The sequence below is a fragment of the Macrobrachium rosenbergii genome, chromosome 5 (genome assembly GCF_040412425.1).
Source record: "Macrobrachium rosenbergii isolate ZJJX-2024 chromosome 5, ASM4041242v1, whole genome shotgun sequence".
NCBI lineage: Eukaryota > Metazoa > Arthropoda > Malacostraca > Decapoda > Palaemonidae > Macrobrachium > Macrobrachium rosenbergii.
The window spans coordinates 25785609-25806704 of record NC_089745.1 but is presented as its reverse complement, the minus strand read 5'-3'; the positions used below and the strand labels follow the sequence as shown (position 1 = coordinate 25806704).

The 21096-nt window shown below is 35.9% G+C and overlaps 1 protein-coding gene across 5 annotated transcripts in view; it reads left to right on the top strand.

Moving 5' to 3' along the window:
* LOC136838621 (DNA-directed DNA/RNA polymerase mu-like) overlaps window positions 1–18443 on the top strand; it is a 166132-nt gene extending 147689 nt beyond the window's left edge. For 4 of the 5 annotated variants that reach the window (XM_067103895.1, XM_067103894.1, XM_067103896.1 and 1 more), the window contains 3 exons: window positions 2590–2737; window positions 14940–15078; window positions 17300–18443. In XM_067103895.1, the coding sequence (XP_066959996.1) occupies window positions 2590–2737; window positions 14940–15078; window positions 17300–17592 (580 nt within the window). In that variant the 3' untranslated portion in view covers window positions 17593–18443. The remainder of the gene's footprint in view (window positions 1–2589; window positions 2738–14939; window positions 15079–17299) is intronic. The other variant, XM_067103893.1, reaches the window with a different exon arrangement.
* Window positions 18444–21096: the final 2653 nt, after the last annotated feature.

Genomic DNA, 21096 nt, shown 5'->3' with positions numbered 1-21096 from the left:
CTCACAGTGGTGAGTCTCTCTTTAGAGCTGACGGTTAGATCCTTTTGACACCAGCTTTACTATTGGAGACAGGTAACAGGGACATAGGTCCCTAATCACCTGTATGGCGAAGAAGTTTCCTGAGATTCTAGGTTCTGAGGTTATGCCTGGCTACCATTTGGCACAATAGGTAGCTCTGGGGCTCTCTCCTCCATGTGTACTTTGGTTTGAGCACAGAGAAGAGTTTCTTTCCTGGAAGGCAGCTTTGAACCGTATGTCTCTATTGCCATTTTGCCTTTTTAGCTCATAGTTAGCAGCAGGTTTCCTTCTGTGCCCCTGGCAAAACTTGGACTTCCCATATGTCCATGCCAAGTAATTTCCAGACTTGCTACCACTGTGGTTCGAGGTCCTAAGAGATAATCCTCTGTAGTCAATCCCAGACTCAGTTGATCATATCTGGTATCTCCAGGTGTTAAGAGCTTTGGCATTTCATGCCTACATGTTTTCCAGCCTCTTCTCTGGCAATAGAGTTCTTTCCTTGCTCACCATTGGAGTTCTCAAATATTTCCAGTCCTTGAGCACGTATTTATAAGACTAGAAACGTATGTAGTTATTGATGAGGAGATAAGGTATGTCTGGTCAGAGCTATATGTCAGCAGGTAGTGATATTTTGCTCACCTACCTTTGCTGTGAAGCTTCTCTCTGCCTTGGGTCTTTTGAAAGGCTTGGTCAATCTGTAACCAGGGTTTGATTCTGGCAATAGATCTTTCCTTTTAAGGGAGATCTTTTTTGTACTCCTAAGAAGCTATAACAGTCTTTTTCTCTCAGGGATGCAATCCCGGAGGGTCATGACTCCCTCCTTTGAGAGTTTGACTCATAGGCTGTACGAATCTTTTCAGGGATTTGTCAGACTAAAGTCTGAATCCAGAGACTGTTTGGGTTAGCCCTGAAATTTGGGCTCTCATATGTATGGCACTCGGGAGGATGGAATCTGTTTGTTTGGGACTTAACAAGATTCTGAACAGCCGGTGATGAACCTGTCTCATTGTCCTCTTTGTAGGACTCCAGGAGGGACTTTTACAAGATACTACTGAGTTTGGTTGAGTGCTGCAATACTATCTTCAAGGAACTCGATACTGCAGGTTTGGATGTTGGCAACTCTTCGGTTAGTACTAACAGAGCTGACGAGGGAGTTGTAGTATACTTCCTCCTGGCTCAGTTAGTTGATCCATGGGCATTTTCTTTTCCAGTGTGGAAGGAAAATTGCAGCCCAGATGAGTGCTCGTGATAGTATGGGCATCACCTTATACTTTGCACTCAGTAGGAACCTGTTGGCTTTCAGATATGTGAGGAGAAGTGATCGAATGTGATCACTTGCACGCTCTTTTTACCTGTGAAATGTTGCCCACTAGCCTTGGACATGCTATCTATGGACCAGTGGTGGCTGCTCAATGGGTTGGTTAGTGAGCCCAGCTCCCTTTGGGACAGGTAGCTATCTAACTGAGCACCAGTCTTTTTATTGGCAATGAAGAAAGGCAAGTTCCCCTTCTCTTTTGGCAAGGGGAGAGGAGGACGGACAATAGATCAAGCTCATTGATTGTATTTACCCGTTTTATTTTCTCTTACACGCCAGTTGGGTTCTTACACCTTGATTAAATAATGAAGTACAATCCCATTACTTAATGGTCCAGATGCCTAGCATCTGCTACACCCCATATGTGCAGTATGCTAGAGGTGCAAGGTTCCTTCCTCTGCTCCTAAAGGACCAGGAAGTACCTCAGGTTGGACGAACCTACCAGTCGGTTCAGAGAGTACCCAGGTATATCCCACCAGTGGGTAAGTCTCCTATATAAAGAATGAAGGCTTGTATTTGTTTAGGAAAAAACACCAAATTTGAAAAGCAGTCTTGATTTTTCCTAACATACAAACCTCAAGTTCTTAAAATTTACAGCCAGCTTCAGCCACCCCTCACTCTGGTACCTGGGCCTTCAATAAGTTTGAATGGCTGTTCCAGTCATGGTCACAAGCAAAATTCCTTTGTAAAGAACTTCAAGTTTGTAAGTTAGGAAAATACAAATTACTTATAAAATTTTGTATGTTGAAGCAAGTGTACTCGTATGTATACTTGCAATGTAAGTAGCTGTGTCTGACATGTAATGTCAATTGGCAACCAAGTACTGTATGTCTTGCTTTTACTTAAATAATATTTAGTGATATAAAAGGGATTAGGATGCATAATATATCAGTTATTTTTATTGTTATCCATAAGTACTTGCTCAGAATTTTGCAGTATAATGAAAAGAAAAGCATAATCATAACAAGTTTTTACATTTGATGTGAGTACTTCCTTAACTGACATTTCACATGTATGATATTGAAACATTTGCTAAGATGGACACTTTTTAAAACTATCTTATTACATGTACAGTATTTAACATTTCTGATGGATGTTAGTTACTCTCAAGTTTATTTTGGTGTGTATATATGTCATGTATGAAGCCTTCTAAAACAGTTGACATTTCTCTCTCTCTCTCTCTCTCTCTCTCTCTCTCTCTCTCTCTCTCTCTCTCTCTCTCTCTCTCTCTCTCTCTCTCTCTCTCTCTCTGGCAGGGGAAAGACAATTGGCCATGATATAGACCTTCTCATCAGCTATAAGAAAACTGCAGATGAAGTTGGGGTCCTCCCTAGACTGATGAAGCAACTGAATCTTGCAGGTTACATCCTTCATTCTAGATTTGAGAAGTCATCATATGATGAGGTATGTACTTGCTTTAACTCATTTCTGACTGTTAAAGATACCTTTAAACTCCATACACAGATACTTATTGGTGAAAATATTTTAACCATGCCCAAAATTTACTGACCATGACTTTAAATTTTTAGTTTTCTGTAAAAGAGAACTATTGTGCCGGCTTTGTCTGTCTGTCTGCACTTTATTCTGTCTGCATTTTCTTCTGTCGACCCTCAGATCTTAAAAACTACTGAGGCTAGAGGGCTGCAAATTGGTATGTTGATCATTCACCCTCCAATCATCAAACTTACCAAATTGCAGCCCTTTAGCCTCAGTAGTTTTTATTTAATTGAAGGTTAAAGTTAGCCATAAGCGTGCTTCTGGCAACAATATAGGATAGGTCACCACTAGGCCGTGGTTAAAGTTCCATGGGCCGCAGCTCATACAGCATTACACCGAGACCACCAAAAGATAGATCTATTTTCTATGGCCTTGAATTATACACTGTAGTGGCTGTACAGAAAACTCGATTGCGCCGAAGAAACTTCAGCGCATTTTGTACTCGTTTTATTTTGTGTTTGGCTTATATTATAGAATGCTTCATGTAGCTATATATAAATACATCACAGCACCAAGTCTTCATCTGTGCTAAAATTTGCTGACCTTGATTTCATATTTCTTGATTTTGCATCTAGATTTCATATATCTTGATTTTGCATGTAACTTTCTTGAATCTTGTGAGCAGTGTTTCATTACAGATGTGTGTTCTAGCATAAATACAACTGTGTGAAATGTTGTTCATAAAATTCATGGAAGTTAGATGCAAAATAAGACATGAAATCTAGATGCAAAATCAAGAAATATGAAATCAAGGTCATCAAATTTTAGCACAGATGAAGACTTGATGCTGTGATGCATTTATATATAGCTACATTAAGCATTCTATAAGCCAAACACAAAATGAAAAATGCTAAAATTTGATAATTACCTGCTTGACTTTGACCTCATATTTCTTGTGAGGTCACATTACTTTTGTTCCAGATAAGTAATCAAGACTTTGTCTTAATTTGGTGTTCCATCTGTCCATTCATTTCAATTTGCATTGAGCTCATTTTCACAAAAACAAAAAAAATTAACCTTCCTGTTTCCTGCCACAGAAGACTGTAGTTCACAGAAGGGCCTTTGTGTTGTATGATATTTCTTGTTTCTTTTGTATTTTTATAGTTTTCGATGTATGGTAAATGGTATCATTGCTGAAAGTATATTATGAAGAGTACTCGTAGAATGTTGTATAAATGTTCAGGCCTTGTTTGTATGGCATGCCACCGAGGACCACATTTTACTAGGTGAAACCCCTGAAAATAGAAACAGTTTGTCCTATTCCTATGTTTAGAAGGGACTACATAATAACTGTTATCTTTTATTTGGTGGTATACATACCTTGCATGAGCTGTAATTCATGATAAGGCATTTTTGGTCTATGACATTTCTAGTTTCTTTTATATATTTATAGTTTTTGATGCATAATAAAAGTGTATCATTGCTGTAAGTATATTTTGAAGAGTACTCAAGAATGTTGTATGGCTATTTAGGAGTCTGTTTTTATTACATGCTTTGGAGGACCATATTTTACCAAATGAAATCCCTGAAAATAGAAACAGATTGCTCTTTATTTGTTTTAAAGGGACTGTTTGATAATTGTCCTTTGGTGGCATACTTAACTTTCATTAGACTGGAAATTTTCATGAGCTGTTAACCACATTAGTTTGCATCATATTTTTAACTTCTGTTGGGTCAGGATGCAACTCCACATATTCTGAATTGCTTATATCGTTTTTCCCACCTGTATTTTGAAGGGTTTCTGGTGAAGAAGAAAGTTAGAAACAGTTTGTGCATGTATGGGTGTGTGTATGTGTGTGTGTGTGTGTGAAAGAGTTAGCAAAGTTCCCAAGAGTTTGGCTTAATAAAATTTGCAGAACTATAATGGTGGTAGTCTAACTTCTTAAAACCCGGCGTTCTGTGGTTCGGGAACTCCTGTGGTTCAGCTTGATTTTGAATCAGCTGCCATTAGTTTGTGGAGCAGCCACGAGGGTGGCACCATTTATTGTTTACCACTTCCCAACAGCAAAAATTTGTCATATCCCTTTTGTTTTTATGAAAATAATTGTTAGTAATGAAAGTGTGTGGAGTCAAATATTTATTCGATTTTAACTTTTAAATGAATAATTATATTTTTTTAAGATTCCACTTAAGGCGGCTCCACCAAGTCAAAACTTTTAATCAAAACAGACATTCAGCAGTGCACGAATTCCTTACTCTTAGAGTGCCTGAAAGATTTGTAGGGGATACGGTTTGATAATTTCTTTTATATAGCTGTATATTTACCCATTCGACATACCACCCATGAAATCGGATGATGCTAGAGGTAAGAAGCACAAGCATACATCTTCATCTATGCTGGAAAATGTTTCTCCCGTTATCGAATGTTTAGTGTTCATTTTCCTCAGTGGATGGTGACATGTGTTGTTTGCATTTTCACAGCAAAGTGTCAAAATGCACTGAGTTGTCGCTGAAATTCATTCTTTCTTTTTGTCATTTCGTTACTCTCTACAATCAAAGTAAATGACGAAGAAACTGATAGCAGTAATTATGAAGATAGTAAATTTAGGAGATAAATCACTGAGTAAATGACGAAGAAACTGATAGCATTAATTATGAAGATAGTAAATTTAGGAGATAAATCACTGATAATATTCTGCAGATTCCGAGAGAAGTTAAGCAGTTGACTTACAGTTAGGCTAACTCGGGAATGTAAGGTAAATGTGTTAAATAAACTACACTATTTTAAGGAAAATTATACAGAAGGAAATTATAAAATGCTAAAATGAAAATATATGAGTAATAAAATGATAAAAAGCAGCGTCAGAACTTAGCCAAGTAGTAGGCTGAGTCGGCAACTAGGCGTTTTGTATGTGGAATTAGCTTGCAAGACTGTTTACATAGGGGCGTAATTTTTAAGGGATGTACTCTGTGTTCCTGGATTTTCTGTGGTCCGGCAGTGGCCTGGTCCCAAGGTTCCCAGATTTAAGAGGTTGGACTGTATTAAAAATTGAGGCTGGCGCTCTTCTGTGGGAAGGGCTGAGGGAAAATTAGAGGAAAATTTAGTGAACCACAGGAACCAGATTCTTAACAAGTTAGATTATGCGGGCCTAGATGCCTTGTACAGTGCAGGATTGATTGCTGTTTTGAGTTATTCTTCAGCTTGCTTGAATTACAGGTTTTGAATATTGTGACAACAGTTTATTGAAAACTTGCTTCCATGCAGAAACTTGTACCTTCAACACTTATGTTGCAGGTATCTAATGTCAGTGAATGGGTATTAGGAGTTTAACCAGGTCACGGAACAAAGAAAGCTACTCATTGTTGAATGAAGAGAGCATTTTCTTCATTAGCACTGGACCACCTTCTAATATTAACCCCCATGAATCCTTCAACATAAGAAGTATTGCTGTTCTAGGATGCATCAAGTAAACCTGTTGCGTTCAAAATAATTGGAGGCTTACATCTGCTTAGTAGAGTGAAAAGCACTGTGAATGCAAGATACTGAAAAATGAAGAGTGGTCATAACAGTGGTAAACAGCATGACTAAAGTTACTGTAGCAACTAGTGTTTTACCTTGTAAACTTACTTGACAAGCAAGCCTACCTTATCATCTTATGTGTAAAGGGTTACAGCAATTCATTAATTCTCACGTTTACGAAAAATAGGCTGTGTTGTTGCTGACATCCTTACTGATTGTGGTTAGGTGATTTCAGGCAAACCTGGTTCATCATCCAGCTAGATGCTATCAGTTCTGAAAATATTGGAACCCTCTAGTCAATCCCTTTTAATTTTCTACAGTCAAATTACAGCCTTATTGTTCATTGTTTTCAGGTCCTGTAAGTTTGGAACAATGTGAATGTGAATGGTCATCTGCCTTTCAAATTAACTTGATAAAATTTTTATCAAATTGGGTCAAATTCAGTGTAATGTACAGTAATCCCCCGATTACTCACATTTACCTTACCCGCAACTTGACATTATCCACATACAGCCAAGCTGGTACCCAGGCAACCAAGATATATTATATACTGTAAATATATATATATATATATATATATATATATATATATATATATATATATATATATATATACTATATATATATATATATATATATATATATATATATATATATATATATATATATATATATATATATATATATATATATATATATATATATATATATATATATATATATATATATATATATATATATATATATATATATATATAATATATATATATATATATATATATATATATATATATATATATATATATATATAGATAGATATACACACACAGGCAGTCTCCGGTTATCGGCATGGGTTCTGTTCCAACGGCGTGATGATGAGCGAAAATCACTGATAACCAAAAATTGATGATTATCGACGCAGATAGGCACCAAAAACCGTCGATTTTTGGTTACCGGTACCTCTGTTAGGTGTGTAACGGGGCCAGTATGTGATTATCGGTGCTGATAAGCGGAAATCGGCGCATATTGGCACCAAAAATTGCTGATTTTCGCAACTAGACAAACGCCAAAAAACTGGATCGCCAATGACCAGGGACTGCCTTTATACAGTCATATCCAAGCAAGTCATCTGGAAACTGCCATCAGAAATGAACTCAATGTGAAGATGCCCATTGTATTGGATGCTTAATGTTGCTAAGGAATGAGGAATTACTTCAATATGATGTTTGCTCTGCTTCATATCTGTTTGACGAGGATAGCCCATTGACCACAACTGACAAGAGTTCCATAGTTCATGAGTTGGAGAAACAACTGAAAATTGAAGATCAGAATACACCAGCTACCTCCATGAAGACAGGATTTATTGTAGATGTAATGGCCAATGTTTGCAAAATGAAGACACCTAATATAAGAACATTTGGAGAGTTTTGCGACAGTACATTAAATGCAACTGAGTGTATAACAAAGTGAGCTTCAAGAATATATTTAGTGTTTGATTTTTATGTTGAAAAGTCAATAAAGGATTCAGAGCATCAGAAAAGGGCAAAGAAGCTTCCAATAGAACTACAAGACATTAACCCTTAAATGCCTACTGGACGTACCATACGTCGACTAAAATTGTCTGTTGGGTGCCAAGTGGACGTATGGTACGTCGACTAAAAATGGTTTTTTTAAATATTCGCGGAAAAATAATTATAGGCCTAGTTTGCGAAAGGTTTTAAATCACGCCCCTTGAGGGATGCTGGGAGTTCACGGATCACGCTGTTGTTTTGTTTATAAGCGTCACCCAGACACGCATGCGCGAATTTCTCCTTCTCGCACCAGAAAGCATCAGCGGTGCATCGTCGGAGAGCGATATCTTGACGCATCCGTGTTTTGCAGAACTTTGGCGAGTGTTTGCATATTTGTGAGGCAACAGGACGTAGAATACAACAAAAAATAAATCATGCTTTTAGCTTTTACCATTTTTGAAATATTTTCATATAAATAACGATAAATAAAAAAAAAATCAACCTTCGGTCAACTTTAACTCGATCTAAATGGTAAAAATGCAATTGTAAGCTAAAAACTTACAGTCTAGTAATATTCAATCAATTTCCTTCATTTTGAAACAATTGGAAAGTCTCTAGCACAATATTTCGATTTATGGTGAATTTTTGAAAAACTTTTTTTACGTCCGTTGCGTTACGAATTCATGCATCATTTTGTGATAATATTTTCTCTGTGTTGCTTTATTGTTTTACAATCTGTTATATACCAAAATCATCGCAATTTAGTGTACAATACAACTAAAGAAAGGTAACTCATTACCTTTAACCGTTTTGCTTACAGCGCGATTTGTATACAATTATATATGAGTTTTTTTTTCGCTGTCATATATTCCAATATTTATATATGATAATGATATTTATTTTCATTTCTGATGGTTGCATACTAAACTTCAGGCAATGAGAAAAAAAGGATCCAAAAATGAACTCTTAATCTTAAAAACTAAGCGTGCTGTGATTTTTTTAAAAAAAACTTTTTTTTCCGCTTCGGCGCTAGCTCCTGAACGCCGCCGGCATACAGGAGACATTTTTGTAAATAGAGGCTGGGCGTTTAAGGGCTAATAAGGAAGCACCCTTTCCAGTGGCGATGGAAAGGTTTTGGCCATCAGTTACGAACAAGACAGCCGGAGTCCCTCCGTCAAATGGCTTTAGATCATCCATGGAAAGATATGGCAATAGAGGTCAATTTCAGAGGTCCAGATGAATATAACCTCCCCTCACGTAAGTTGGCAACTGCATTGGTGTCTGAAGTTCCCGAACTGAATTCTAATGTAGAAGAAGCAGACCTGCGATGCGTTATTCATGCACTTCATGCAGGTAAACAAGAATGTAACCAACATGTAATCCTTTCATCTGATACTGATATCTCAATTCTAGTATTGTATCACTGGAATGAGCTTTATTGTCAAGGGTGCAGTGAACTGTGGATCAAAACTGGATCTGGTGATTCAATCAGGTATATTCCCATTCATACGTTGACTCCTCAACTTGGGAGGGATCTATGCCAAGTATTGCCTGCTGTACATTCACTGACTGGCTGTGACCACACAAGCAAATTTGGGACTAAACTTGCTATTCTAAAGGCACACTCAGAATATATTTAAAAGAATTTGGAACCCAAAATAATTTTGAAAGTCAGGTTGTCATTCCAAGAGGTCATGTTACAAGGACCTACCACCTACTAGCTATGCAACAAAGCAATATATAGAAAGAGCATATTTTGCCACATATCACATGATTTCTGTTTTATCTAAACCTCAGTGGGAGCCCCTTGATCCAACTCTATATGGTTAGAAATACCAAAGTCAAAACCCCATCCAACAAAACACAAAGTTCCCTGGTGGTCTGATGAGTTAACAGAATTAATAAATATGAAACACTCAATAGGGAGACGATTAGATAATTTGAATAGAAAGTTCAATAAAATGAATAAAAAATTACCGATATTAGAAAGAACTTTACAAAAAATGACTGTATTATTACTAGAAATGATACATTAAAACCTGTATACAACAAAATATCTGCAAAATTTAAAAAAGAAGTAATTCAAGGAAGAATCATTTCATGGAGGAAATACGTATCAGATCTCTCTAATAATACTCCCATACAAAAAATATGGGAAAAATTCAGGAAAATAAATGGTACCCATGTCAAACCACCTAGACATGCCATATTAAAAGATGGGAAAAGAACACTTGATCCAAAAGAAATAAGTAATATAATGGGAGAAAATTTAGCAAATGTAAGTAGTGATAAGAATTTAGATGAACACTTCCGCACAAAAAAAAATAAAATAGAATGAATAACAATAAATTTTGAAACAATTGAAGATATATATTATAATAGAAAATTTAGTATGTCAGAGATGGAGTATGCTCTCTCGAACAGCAATAAATCTGCTCCTGGCAATGATAATATTTGTTTTGAGATGATCAACCACTTAGCACCTTTGGCAAAGTCATACTTATTAGAGTTTTATAATCATTTATGGCTTCGAAATTTATTTCCAGATGAATGGCGTAAAGCTATAATAATTCCTATCCCCAAACCTGGAAAGGATCCCAGTAACGTAAATAATTACAGACCAATTTCTTTAACAAGCTGCTTATGCAAATTGTTAGAGAAAATGGTAAATGCTCGACTAACATGGCACATTCGAGAAAATAAAATTATAACTCCCACTCATTTTGGGTCACAGTGTAACAGATCCACATTGGATTCTCTCTGTAACTTAGAAGACCATATACGTAGAGGTTTTGAATGAAAACAAATTACTGTAGCTGTCTTTTTTGACATTGAAAAGGCATACGATACCACATGGAGGTATGCTATATTAAAAACTTTACAAAACAACAACATCTGTGGACATTTACCTAGGTTTATACAGAACATTCTGACAAACCGCAATTTTCAGGTGAGAATTGATGATGATCTGTCTAGAACATTTCCACTTGAAAATGGTGTTCCACAGGGAAGCGTCCTTAGTGGAACACTGTTTACTTTAGCAATTAATGATATCAGTAAAAATCTACCTATTGGCATTAAAAGTAACCTGTACATGGATGATTTTGCCATATATTATTCAGCATCCCGAATAAAACATGCAGAACGAATCATTAATAAAAGCATAGTAAAAATAGGTGAATGGGCCTCATCTGTAGGCTTTAAATTTTCCATAGATAAAATTCAAGCAATCATGTTTTATAAAAATAAAAAGTGGAAAAAAGGTGAAGAAATAGATTTAAAAATCCGAAACCATAGTATACCAATTGGCCAAACAGCAAAATTTTTAGGATTAGTATTTGATACCCACTTGAACTGGAGAGCCCACATTACATATGTAAAATCTAAAAGTAAAGAGCATTAAATCTAATTAGAAAACTATCGAACACTACTTGGGGAGCCGACAGACATACCCTTACTGTGCTGTATAAGGCAACAGTTCTGTCCATCATTGATTATGGAAGCGAAGTATATGGCTCGGCATCTGACGCAGTTCTGAAAATGTTAGATCCTGTTCACAATGAAGGCCTTAGAATATGCTCAGGAGCCTTTAGATCATCATCAAAATCATCATTACAAGTTGAATGTGGTGAACTGCCTTTGTCTCTCCATAGAGAGCTAGTAACAATGAAAAGTGCTTTAAGAATTCAAACTAGTGATTCTCCAACCAAAAGATTATTTGAATTAAGAGATGTATTTATAAACAACCATCCACCACCTTTCCCAATTAGAGCTAGAAGATTGTTTGAGTCGCTGAATATAAATATACAAGTGCCTGTAATAGTAAAATCACCTCCTCCCTGGACAATGAATAAAACGAGAATTTGCACACACCTCAAGTATTTATCAAAAAGTAACTCATATACAACAGAACACCATAGACAGCATACAATAGAGCATATAAACCGAAAAGGTCCACATTACGCAATATATACAGATGGATCTAAATCAGAACACGGAGTAGGATATGCTGCAGTGTCCCAAGACAAAACTTATCAGTTCTCTCTTCCTAATAAGGCTTCTGTATTTACAGCAGAATTGTATGGAATTGCATCAGCTATAAAAATAATTAAAGAATCATCATTCAATAATTTTGTGATTTTCAGTGATTCAAGAAGTGCTATAGAAGCTATTCAAAGTTACAAATCAAATAATAATATAGTACGACAAATTAAATTATATCTCCATAAATCATATAATAATGGAAAAAATTTAGAAATATGTTGGATCCCTGCGCTTGTAGGGATCAAAGGAAATGAAGATGCAGACAAAGCAGCTAAAGCAGCAACTCACATGACAAGATCAAATGTGAATATCCCTGTTACTGATTATGAAACTCACATAAAAATGGGTATCATAAAAAGGATTTTGACAAAGGAAAAATCTATTTCTGGAGAGGGGTCCGTGTCACCCGGTGAAAAAGTCCATTCAGCACTTATTTCTAGGTAATTCCGTTGCTAGATACCAGAGAAAGCTAAATGAAATGCTGGAGTTACTACCCCCAGAGCGAGCTCCACTAGATGGAGTCGTGTATGGAAAAGGGTGAACTACAAAAACACGGAACCTTATCCTATAGAGATTCCCAATGTCAAAAGTCCCAACGAGAGAGGTGCCGATACAAGCCCATGCACTACTCATGGACTGTATACAAGGCAACACTAGTCGCATTCCATGTTAGCACCCACCCTACTAGAATGATGTTTACCATGGGAGGGAGAGAATGAAAAAACAGGGGTGGGTCACCAGGGTGACACGGGCCCCTCTCCAGAAATAGATTTTCCTTTGTCAAAATCCTTTTTCTGGATCGGGTCCCGTGTCAGCCGGTGAAAAACTAACAGAGAAATAAACATCATTCTTATGCTATTAAAGACTTAAATAGAGACGTTGAAAACTAGGAGAATTCTACCCTGAACATTAGTAAGGTCCTCTAAATTCATGTAATGAAAATAATGTAAGTGGTCACCGTCTAAGATCATGAGCTTAGAATTGAACCTGAATAGGCTTGTATTAAGAAAATACTTTCTGCCTAATAGCAGACCCAATGACAGTACCCCCCCCCTTTTTTTTAAAAGAGAGGACCTTACAAAATTGCGAGGTCCTGTCTAAAAAAGCCTGTAAGGAGAAAACTGGGCACAGAAACAGACCTTGTAAAAGGGGAGTACTTTCCAAGGTGACCACTGAAAATGAGGACCTTCAATGTAGATAGAAAGTTAGGGTGAGGAATTCGCAACACTACCCCTGATGAGGGGAAACCAAAATGATTGGTTCCACCAGACAGGGCAGACAGTACAGGAAAACTAACACTAGAAATATATGGGATGAAGAATGTTAAAAAATGGAGTTCATCGTATCAGAGAGAGAGACATGCACAAGTAATTTTAACACACCTCAGAATAGGCCATACTCGTCTGACACATGGGCACTTAATGAGCAGCCCACATGGCCCGGCTCCCAAGTGCTCAGAATGCAGAGTAATAATAACGGTCAGACATGTGTTATGTGAATGTCCAAAGTATGACCGACAACGAATGTCTACTTTTGGAAATAGATCAGTGAAAGAAATTTTGTCAGAATCTTTCACATTTTCAATCATTCCAGTTTTGATGTTCTTGAAGAACTGTAATTTAATTAATAAAATATAAAAATAAGTAAATAATAAAAGCATGAAACCCTTTTAACATTTGAATTTTACAAAAAAGAAAAAATTTTAAAAATTTTAATTTATATTCTGAATTTTAATATACCGTTTTAATATGTATGTAAGGAAGTCTGAGTAAATGTATTTATTGTAAGAGAGGATGTGCTTATGTGCAGTTTTTAATTTAATTTTAATTCATTCATTTTTGTATCGGATGATCTATTGGGTCCTAGCGCTTGACTTCAGGCCTGGACCTAGTATTTTAATCAAATCCTTCGGGCCAGCCCTATGAGAGCTGAAAGTCAGCTCAGTGGTCTGGTTAAACTACTTTAATAATAAAAATAGAATTCTGAAGGTGATTCCCCACAGGGGCCCTTGCTAACCTGTGGGTGATGAATATCATCTCTTACAACCTCCAGAGGACAACTGAGTGCTTTGTCCTTCCTCCTCTTCCTAACAAAGGGAGAGTGATGACTAGATGTTCTGGAGGGAGTGGAAGGGAAAGTGCTCCTCACCAGTGTGCCATGTCTTTGGAGACATAATTTTTGGTGAAGAAACAGAGCAATGGAAATCAAGGGGACCAGAGATCTCTTAACAACATGGTAGTGATTGAATTTAGTCATATCAGTCAGGTTTGTTATGGGACTGGAAAGAAGTATGGGTCTATAATGTCAGCAGGCTAAAATTCAAGAGTCAGAGAAAGGAGATTAAACCCTTAGGCACTGCATCCTGTTCCTTCACAATGCATGGTTCATTTTCAGTTCTCACTTAAGAACAAAACTTTTAGGAGAACCCAGGGATAGTCTAGCAATATGATTCAGTACTCTTGTTAACATAGTCAATAACATAAATGAGGTCTTTTTACAGGGATGAGGTTTCAGGGGGTTATCTTACATGGATCAGTTTACTGAGAATTATATTACAGAAATAAGTTTTTTAGGTTCATTGTCAGTGTTTCAGATTTCTTAGGCAATCCAAAAGCATTTGAAAGATCACTGCCAGTTGCTGTAGTTTCATTTTACAGTATGTTCCATAGAATTAGCTGAAAGTATTGGAGATTTAGTTCCATCCATTCCAAATTTTTATGCTAGCTTATTTAAAACAACAATTTGACTGGATATGTGCAAGTTATTTTCAATAGGTGACATATAAAACATCAGAAGTATTTGAAATTTGACTCTAAGTTGCTAACTTGGCTGGTTTTTTTCTGCTATATGATGATTTTTACAATTCAGATTGTGTTCAACTATAAGATAGGAGTTTAGCCATTTTGGAGAAGAAGATTTCCTTAGTGCAAAGTATCTGTTGAAATATTAGTTTCCTCATAATAGCATACTTGAGATAAAATTAAATATTTATGTATTCATTTTATGTTTTATGACTGTTCTTTACAGTTTTGATTAGGAAATCTAATGCTTTTAAATGATAACTTGTTCATTGCTGTGTACCTTTTTTTTTCAGATAATGTTTAAGAAAAGTAATCAGCAGTTAAGTACTATGGATCACTTTGAAAAATGCTTCTGTATTTTCAAATATCCATGTAAAGGCCCAAGGCTTTTGGAAGGCAACAACAGCCCAAAAGAGACAGATTTAAAAATTGGTAAGTTAAACTTTAAAGGTTTTTTTAACAAAAATTATAATCTGTAACAGTATATATATGTTTTTCCTTATTTACCCATTAATCATATACTGTATGTTCTTTTGTCTTGGTGGGAATACAAGCCTTCAGTTATATGGATATGGAGACCTATAATTATATGCCTTCAGCATGAGCTGGTTCTGTCACTGATGCTTGGTAACAGGGTAGTTAATTAACTAGAGATAAATGAGGGTATGGCATTACCACCAACTTACTCAATGTGAGTCTTCACTTTTCCTTAGGATGTATTACAATGAAGATGTCCCTACACTATTGGATTTATCTCAGTATGGCTTGCATTGAAGTATCTTCCCTTTTTGAATTTCTTATCTAGTTTATGATTTTGGCTTTGTTCTTGACATGGAACAGTCCTTTCTCAGCATACCAGGATCATATTCTTTGTAGGTCTCATGGCTCCAACAGGGAGCACCCCATGAAGTACAGCCCTGCCTCCAGATATCATCCTTCCATTGCAGCAGGAACTGTGCACTGTTCTGGTGGCCAGTGGTCATGTCTTTGGCTCAATTCTCCACAAATTCTTTCCCTTCTTGTAAGAGATGTTCACCTTTACTTGTCATCCTTCCAGCACAGTTTACCAAGGATCACTGGCTGATGGATCATTGTTTTTTTTTTTTTTTCACCTAGGACCCACCACCTCGCCCTTTCAGAATTAAACACAAATTCAGGTACTTCCAGTACTCCATAACTTCCTCTAAATAGATTAAGTTAATGACACCTTGCAAAACAAAAATTACCAATGAAGGCAGAATCTGCAGACTTCAGTGACTTGCGCTGGATATTGGAGGAGAGGGAGCTGACACTGAGCAAGGTCAGAAGCTCAAAGAAACCATTGGGAGAAGGGGAAATAGATGAGGCAGGCATGGATAGGTTATTCCCTTCAGGATTCAGGAAGCTCACGGAGTGATCTGTGAGATTGTTGTGAAAGTGAGCATCATTCCTGCCACCAGGTTAACCATCATAAGCAACTGGGGAAAAACACGGGACGGTGAGCCTACTTCTGTCTTCCTCCTCTTAGTAGGATGATGACCCTGTGACTTTGCTGCAGGAGGAGGCATAGCAAGAAATTTGCTCCTTAACACAAGGAACTGAAAAAGGAGACACAGATACATGCCTATAAATGGAAGTCTGAAGAAGCATCTATAGAAGATGTCAGGGTACTATGTTTATGTGACCTTTTCTTTGTGAAGCAGAACCATTGGCATATCTCACACATGAGTTGAAGAGAACACAATGGACAAGAACATGCATAGTACTGTACAAGCCACCACCTCTCCCAAGCTGACCCTGATAAGTATGGGGAGGTATGGTAAGCACCTCACTGGTCAAAAACAAACAACTAAATTACACAGATTTTCTAATTAAAACACAATGATCCTCACTCACAAAAGCACAGCTTATGGGTTAGAGAAAATTAGTGACTCAAAAATCATATAGAGAAAATTGAAAATTCATTGAACTGAGTATGGTATCACAGGTAGCCAAATAAAAAAAAATATGGAATCAGAAATGAAAAGAAATTTTCATACCCTAGAGTTGATGGCATAATATGCTGGCTTCCAAGTATGCACATACAAAATTAAGTAAACTTACTATATAGCACAATATATATCAAGAAAGAAAGAAAGAGCATCACTGATTAAATGTAATGAACACAAAGGCATGATGAAAAACTAATAATATAAAGGGACTGTGTAAACATCTTGATAAAATGATTCCTGGGAAGAACAACAAAGTTGACTTTGACAGTAACACAGAAAGTGATGATGAACTGGGCATGTGTAGCAGAGTCCTCTCAAGCCTTGAATGATACCAGTTCATGTTTACTGGGATTTCTTCATCTACAAAATAAGGCATAACAGTATGTGATTAATTGGGTTGGGATATAGGTAACATAATTCATGCAGATATTTTTAAAAAACCAAGGAAGTCTGTAAGTGAGGTAATTTTGATTATATCTTCCCTATATCTCATAAAGTTTTGGAGAGGTGCTATATTCAAAATTTGTCATGAGATTGATAATTAGCTTACACTATTAGTTTTTCCAGCATTATGACTGTAAACTTTTGAGTTTGGTACATGAGTTGAATTGTTTAATCAACATAAATTCTGTTCTCTAGATATATGGATTAAGTCTGTGATTTTTATGATTTTGTATCTTTAGAGTGTGAGAGCATGTCAACAGCAGGGGATGCGGAGCAGTTATGGCAAGCTGTAAGAGTAGACTTGGTTGTGATACCAAAACAGCAGTGGGCTTATGGGTTACTTGGATGGACTGGTAGTAAACTTTTTATGCGTATGTTGCGTCATTATTCCAATAAGATTCTTCAGAAAACCTTGAATAGCCATGGATTGTGGGACAGCAAAGAGATGAAACTGTTGCCAGCACAAACGGAGGAAGATATTTTCAGACATCTTCAATTGTCTTACAAAAATCCTCTCCTTAGAAACTTTTGAATGGTAAGGTAAAAGTTAAAATGTAAGTACAAATTTGGAAAAATAAAGTATCTTTTGCGCTTGTATGCTCCTCTCTCTCTCTCTCTCTCTCTCTCTCTCTCTCTCTCTCTCTCTCTCTCTCTCTCTCTCTCTCTCTCTCTCTATCATGGTAAGGTTAAACTTTTGAATAAAAATGAAATAAAACCGGTGTATCATTTATATCTTAGGTATGCAATCTTTTTAGAAATACATAGTTGTTAATTTTGTTACTATACAGTTATTTCAGAGAACTGCTTGAAAAAGTACATTACTAAATTGATGGTTTAAGTGTGGAATTCATTGTTAGCAGGAACTATTTTTAGTCATGGGGATTGCTGTAAGTGCTCCTGACACTTTTCCCTTGTGCCATAGTTGATCTGCTACATTGTATTTACCTCAGTTTTTCCCCAGAGCAGGCATCATGTACAGTGGGCCATTTATATCATACTGTAGGTAGTACTTGAGGTCCTTTCTAACTTTTCTTTGGTCCTGCTTTATTGTTTTTTGCCTTTTACTTTACATCCATTCCCTTTGGTTTCTTCACACCTAGCTCTCCAATTTAAGTTGCTCATGTGTTCACATCAGATTTCAGAAAAATCCTCAGGCAAGCCATATTTTAGAGTATAATTTGCGATATCTATAACTAACCTTCATTTTTAACTTGGTACAGTATCTTAGAATTTGTCACCTTATTTATTGTGTCTTTTGAGCTTGCGTTTGATACAGGTACAGTCAACCCTTGTTAAGTTTGACCTTATTAACCCGGACATCATGTAAGATGGACACCGAAGTGGGTCAGCCGATTTAAAATATGTTATGTTCGACCATGATTTAAGATAGTTACTGTTCCTCCGCTCGTCGAGTGCCGTTTTCCTTTTTATTTACTAAAGGTAAATAAAAAACTTTTCATTTATATTTTTATTTTATATACTGTATACTGTTCTGTATTTATACTGTACTGAACTGAAATGCTTTTAACTTGTAACCAATTTAACTTGCGCACGGTACGTACCGCCATTAAGAAGCGCTATTGCCTGGAATGGTAGGAAGTATTATAGCCAATCACTGAGCATTAACAGTTTTACCCATCTGCTGCCCGACTGGTAGCTACAGTACGAAGCTTTGTATGTTTTTTAGGAAAGAAAAGACATGACAAAGGTAAACTACGAAGGCAAAAGCTGAGTTACTGAACAATACTTGTGTTTACGTGGCAAATGACATGAGGGAGAGAGAATTGCCAGTTCCCTCTATACATTGTAATTCTATCCTCGAGAGATTAAAGAGAAGAATTTTTTTTTTTAGATATGTCAGCGCAGCTTTAGCAAATATCTTCTGAAGCAAAGAAATTTTATTTATGTTGTGTTGCTGAAGAATCTCTGAACCAACAATTTTGCACTCAAAGTAATAAGAAGGAATTCATTCTATTCTTCATGTAACCAGTAAAGTACATACACTATTAAAAACTATGTTTTGTATTAAAAACACAAGCACTTATGTCATCATCAACTTCTCTGAGCAAACGTTCTTTCTCAGACAGAATACAGCTAAAACCTGATTGGCTGGCTGGTTGCCATGGAGATCTGCTAGCCAGTGACAGCCCTCTACTTCTGTTCTATTTATAGACATATGTCATGACAGCACTGAGTTTGAATGTTGCCATGATCGTGATTATTTGACTGCTAATGGCAAAAATTACTCAATAATTTGCTTTATATAATTATTTCTTCATGAAAACATGAATTCAACAATAATTTTAACTTTAATATAGTGGTATGAAAAATCCCACAAGAGTCTGTTGTGGTGATGCATCATCACTTGCAAATCCTATTCCCAAACCGTCCTCAGATTTACGACTGCAAACTGATGACGACGTCAGTAACAATAAAAAACAACCCTCTCCAAGATCGATATGATGAAATATTTTATAGTCTTACTTATCATTAAAATTCACAAGTTGAATTACAATCATTTTGATCATGTATATTTTTTGCATTTTATGGAATGTTTTTGTTGAAAACAAAATGTGTTAGTGAACTTATGGTCTTAATTGTCCCATTGTTTTATTACTGGTGATCTTAATCATCTCACATTTATTTAACAGTATATTAACCCTTAAACGCCGAAGCCCTATTTACAAAAACGTCTCCTGTATGCCGGCGGCGTTAGGGAGCTAAGCGCGAAGCGGAAAAAGTTTTTTCAAAAATCACAGCACGCTTAGTTTTTAAGATTGAGTTCATTTTTGGCTCCTTTTTTCTCATTGCCTGAAGTTTAGTATGCAACGATCAGAAATAAAAAAAAAATATCATATATAAATATTGGAATATATGACAGCGGAAAAAAAAAACTCGTATATAATTGTATACAAATCGCGCTGTAAGCAAAACGGTTAAAGCTAATGAGTTAATTTTTCTTTAGTTGTATTGTACACTAAATTGCGATGATTTTGGTATATAACAGATTGTAAAACGATTAAAGCAACACAGAGAAAATATTATCACAAAATGATGCATGAATTAAATAACGCTGGACGTAAAAAAATTTTTTTCAAATATTCACCATAAATCGAAATATTGTGCTAGAGACTTTCCAATTGTTTCAAAATGAAGGAAATTGATTGAATATTACTAGACTGTAAGTTTTTTTTAGCTTACAATTGCATTTTTTTACCATTTCGATCGAGTTAAAGTTGACCAAGGGTTGATTTTTTTCTATTTATCGTTATTTATATGAAAATATTTCAAAAATGGTAAAAGCTAAAAGCATGATTTATTTTTTGTTGTATTCTACATGAAATTGCGCACATTTTGATGTATAACACTATATGTAACAAATAATATAAAACGACGAAAAAATTACGACAAGGTTACTCAAGAAATGCTAGGATTTTTAGCGGAGTTCGCGCACTCTGATGGAAGGAAAATGTTTTTTTTCAAAAATTCACCATAAATCGAAATATTGTGCCAGAGACTTTCCATTTGTTGCAAAATGAAGGTAAAGGATTGATTGTTACTAGAATGTAAGAATTTTGGCTTACGATTGCGTTTTTCGAGCATTTCGATCGAGTTGACCGAAGGTTGATTTTTTTCTATTTATCGTTATTTATATGAAAATATTTCAAAAATGGTAAAAGCTAAAAGCATGATTTATTTTTTGTTATATTCTACATGAAATTGCGCACATTTTGATGTATAACACTTTATGTAACGAATAATATAAAACGGCGAAAAAATTACGACAATGTGACTCAAGAAATGCTAGGATTTTTTGCGGAGCGAAGGAAAAAGTTTTTTTCAAAAATTCACCATAAATCGAAATATTGTGCTGAGACTTTCCGTTTGTTGCAGAATAAAGGTAAATGATTGATTGTTACTGGAATGTAAGAATTTTGGCTAACGATTGCGTTTTTCGAGCATTTCGGTCGAGTCAAAATTGACCGAATGTTAAAATTTTGTCAGTTATCGTGATTTAAATGAAAATATTTCAAAA